This window comes from Diabrotica virgifera, chromosome 2 (genome assembly GCF_917563875.1).
Source record: "Diabrotica virgifera virgifera chromosome 2, PGI_DIABVI_V3a".
NCBI lineage: Eukaryota > Metazoa > Arthropoda > Insecta > Coleoptera > Chrysomelidae > Diabrotica > Diabrotica virgifera.
In genome coordinates, this window is record NC_065444.1 from 169,714,703 (window position 1) to 169,716,923 (window position 2,221).

The 2,221-nt window shown below is 35.7% G+C and overlaps 1 protein-coding gene across 1 annotated transcript; it reads left to right on the forward strand.

Moving 5' to 3' along the window:
- The first annotated feature begins 1,059 nt into the window (after window positions 1–1,059).
- LOC126880857 (uncharacterized) lies at window positions 1,060–1,845 on the forward strand. Its single transcript, XM_050644926.1, has one exon. The coding sequence runs from the start codon at window positions 1,060–1,062 to the stop codon at window positions 1,843–1,845; it is 786 nt and encodes a 261-aa protein (XP_050500883.1).
- Window positions 1,846–2,221: the final 376 nt, after the last annotated feature.

Consider the following 2,221-nt stretch of genomic DNA (forward strand, 5'->3'; position numbering starts at 1 on the left):
TTCTCTGAAAAACTTGAGTGTAGCGTTGTGTGTTTCATAAAATAGACATCTGCATTTTTATCGTTTCGGGGTAAAAGCAGGTCATGTTGCCAAAGAAGTGTAACATGTGTTTTGCCCTTTTCAGGGCGAATAGTGTAAACTAAACTATCAAAGATAATAGTGCAGAGATTTGAATAGAATTTCAGTAGTCTCTTTCTGATGTCAGAGATGAACACTTTGTTCGCTTGTGCGTCTCTTTTCGCCGTAAAAATACTCTCTCCGCAATAATTAATAGATTAAAAAGACTCTTACGTTCTCTCGTTCGCTATTAAGACTATAATTTATCGTTAAGCCGCTTATTTGTCAAAATCGTTGTTGTTAATAAATGTTTTGTTCGCCGAATACCCTTATTTATCGCTAATACACAACCCTTTCTATCGTATTAATTAGCACCTTTAAAACCAGACCAAATTAAATCTTAGAACCAGTTCTCCTAAAAGTTCACTATTTTGTTTATATCGAAGGACGGGACATACGGGTGTGGTCCTAAAATATTCACCTATGTCCAATTAGGCAAAAGGTAATAATTAAACCATTTTTGCCACGGTGGGGTGAGATTGAATAAAAACTCACACCATTTGATGGTCTACATCGACCCGGATTTTTGTTTGGTTTTCGCGTTTGTGCCGCTTTTTCGGACATTTTTGTGTGTAATATGTAATACCTCTACAAGACTTGTTAGTTCGCGTCGCGATAAACTCTAAGTGAAAGGAAGTGAAGTTATTGTGTGTGGTTAGTAGCTGCCGCCTGTTGCTTTATCAATTGGACTAATTTGGTGAGCTTTTTCCATTTTTTAAAACTTTTATTGCTGATCCAAGGTAAACTCTGCTCAAAGACATTTTACGGTCAAAAACACTTTTGTAGACATTTAACGTAGACGCTGTATCGCTCTGTGAAACTTAGACTCTTATTCTCTCGCCGCGCTTGTTAATTGACAAAAAACTCTCCAGTGTAATTTAGATTTTGCCGCGTATCGATAGACTCTCTCTCGCCGTGTGTTCAATCGAATTCGGGATAGAAATGGAAGACCTCAAGAAAAAAAGGACGCCTTTGAAGGCTAAAATTACAAGGATCGAAAACTGGCTCTCACAAAAGGCTAGTACGGAAAAGGATGCGCTACAATTTCAATTTCGGCAAACAGAATTAAAAACCTGTTTTTTAAAATATGAAGAAATAATGGATCAGATAGACGAGATTGATGAAGCCGGTACTGAAGCAGAAGACAGGGTAACAACTGAGCAAAAATATTTCTCTATTCTCGCGGGCCTACAGCGTAAGATGGACGAGTTATTGTTGGGCCCCCCTCCTCTCAGATCAAATAGCACTCAGCCAACTGTGGCCACTGCTAAGGTTAGGCTTCCGGAGATCACCATGCAAACGTTCTGCGGGTCATTCTCTGAGTTCAACTCGTTCTACCAGCTCTTCGAGACGCTAATAGTGAACAATGAAGAACTCAATAATGTGCAACGATTTATTTACCTTAAATCGTTCCTGCGAAATGAACCCCTCCAGTTGATCGACAACATCGAAGTTATCGACGAAAATTTCGATATAGCTGTAAAAACTCTCAAAGATCGTTACGAAAACAAATCGCGAGTGATTAGCTTACACATTCAAAAATTGTTAAAGGCTCCATCTCTAGTTAAAAGTAATTCAAAGGCATTACGCGAATTTTTAACTCTAGCTCAGCAGACGCTGCTCGCTTTGAAAAATATGTCAGTACCAATTGAGCATTGGGATTTACTATTAATTGAAATATTTTTAAAAAAATTAGATTTTGCTACACATAGGGCCTTTGAATGGTAAAAATTTGATATAAACGGATTTGCCTAAAATGGCCTATTTTTTTGGACTTAGCCTAAAAACCCAAAAAAAGGACAAATTTTAATGTTTTTGATGTGGCAAATTATAAAAAATGCATAAAAAGTATGAAAAAGACACAAAAAAATTAAAAACTGTAAATTATCATAAAACGAGAATACAAACAACTAATAATATAGTAAATTATTTGAATAATATTTAATGTAATCGAAATATTGTAATTATCAACAGGTTTTTATGTTATTTATTTATATTCATTAAGTTGCACATCAGAAAATTACCAAAATTACAGTTATGCGCAATACTCAAATTGTTGTAGATATGCGCACTGTTGCCACATTTAAAATTTATTTTTACGGAA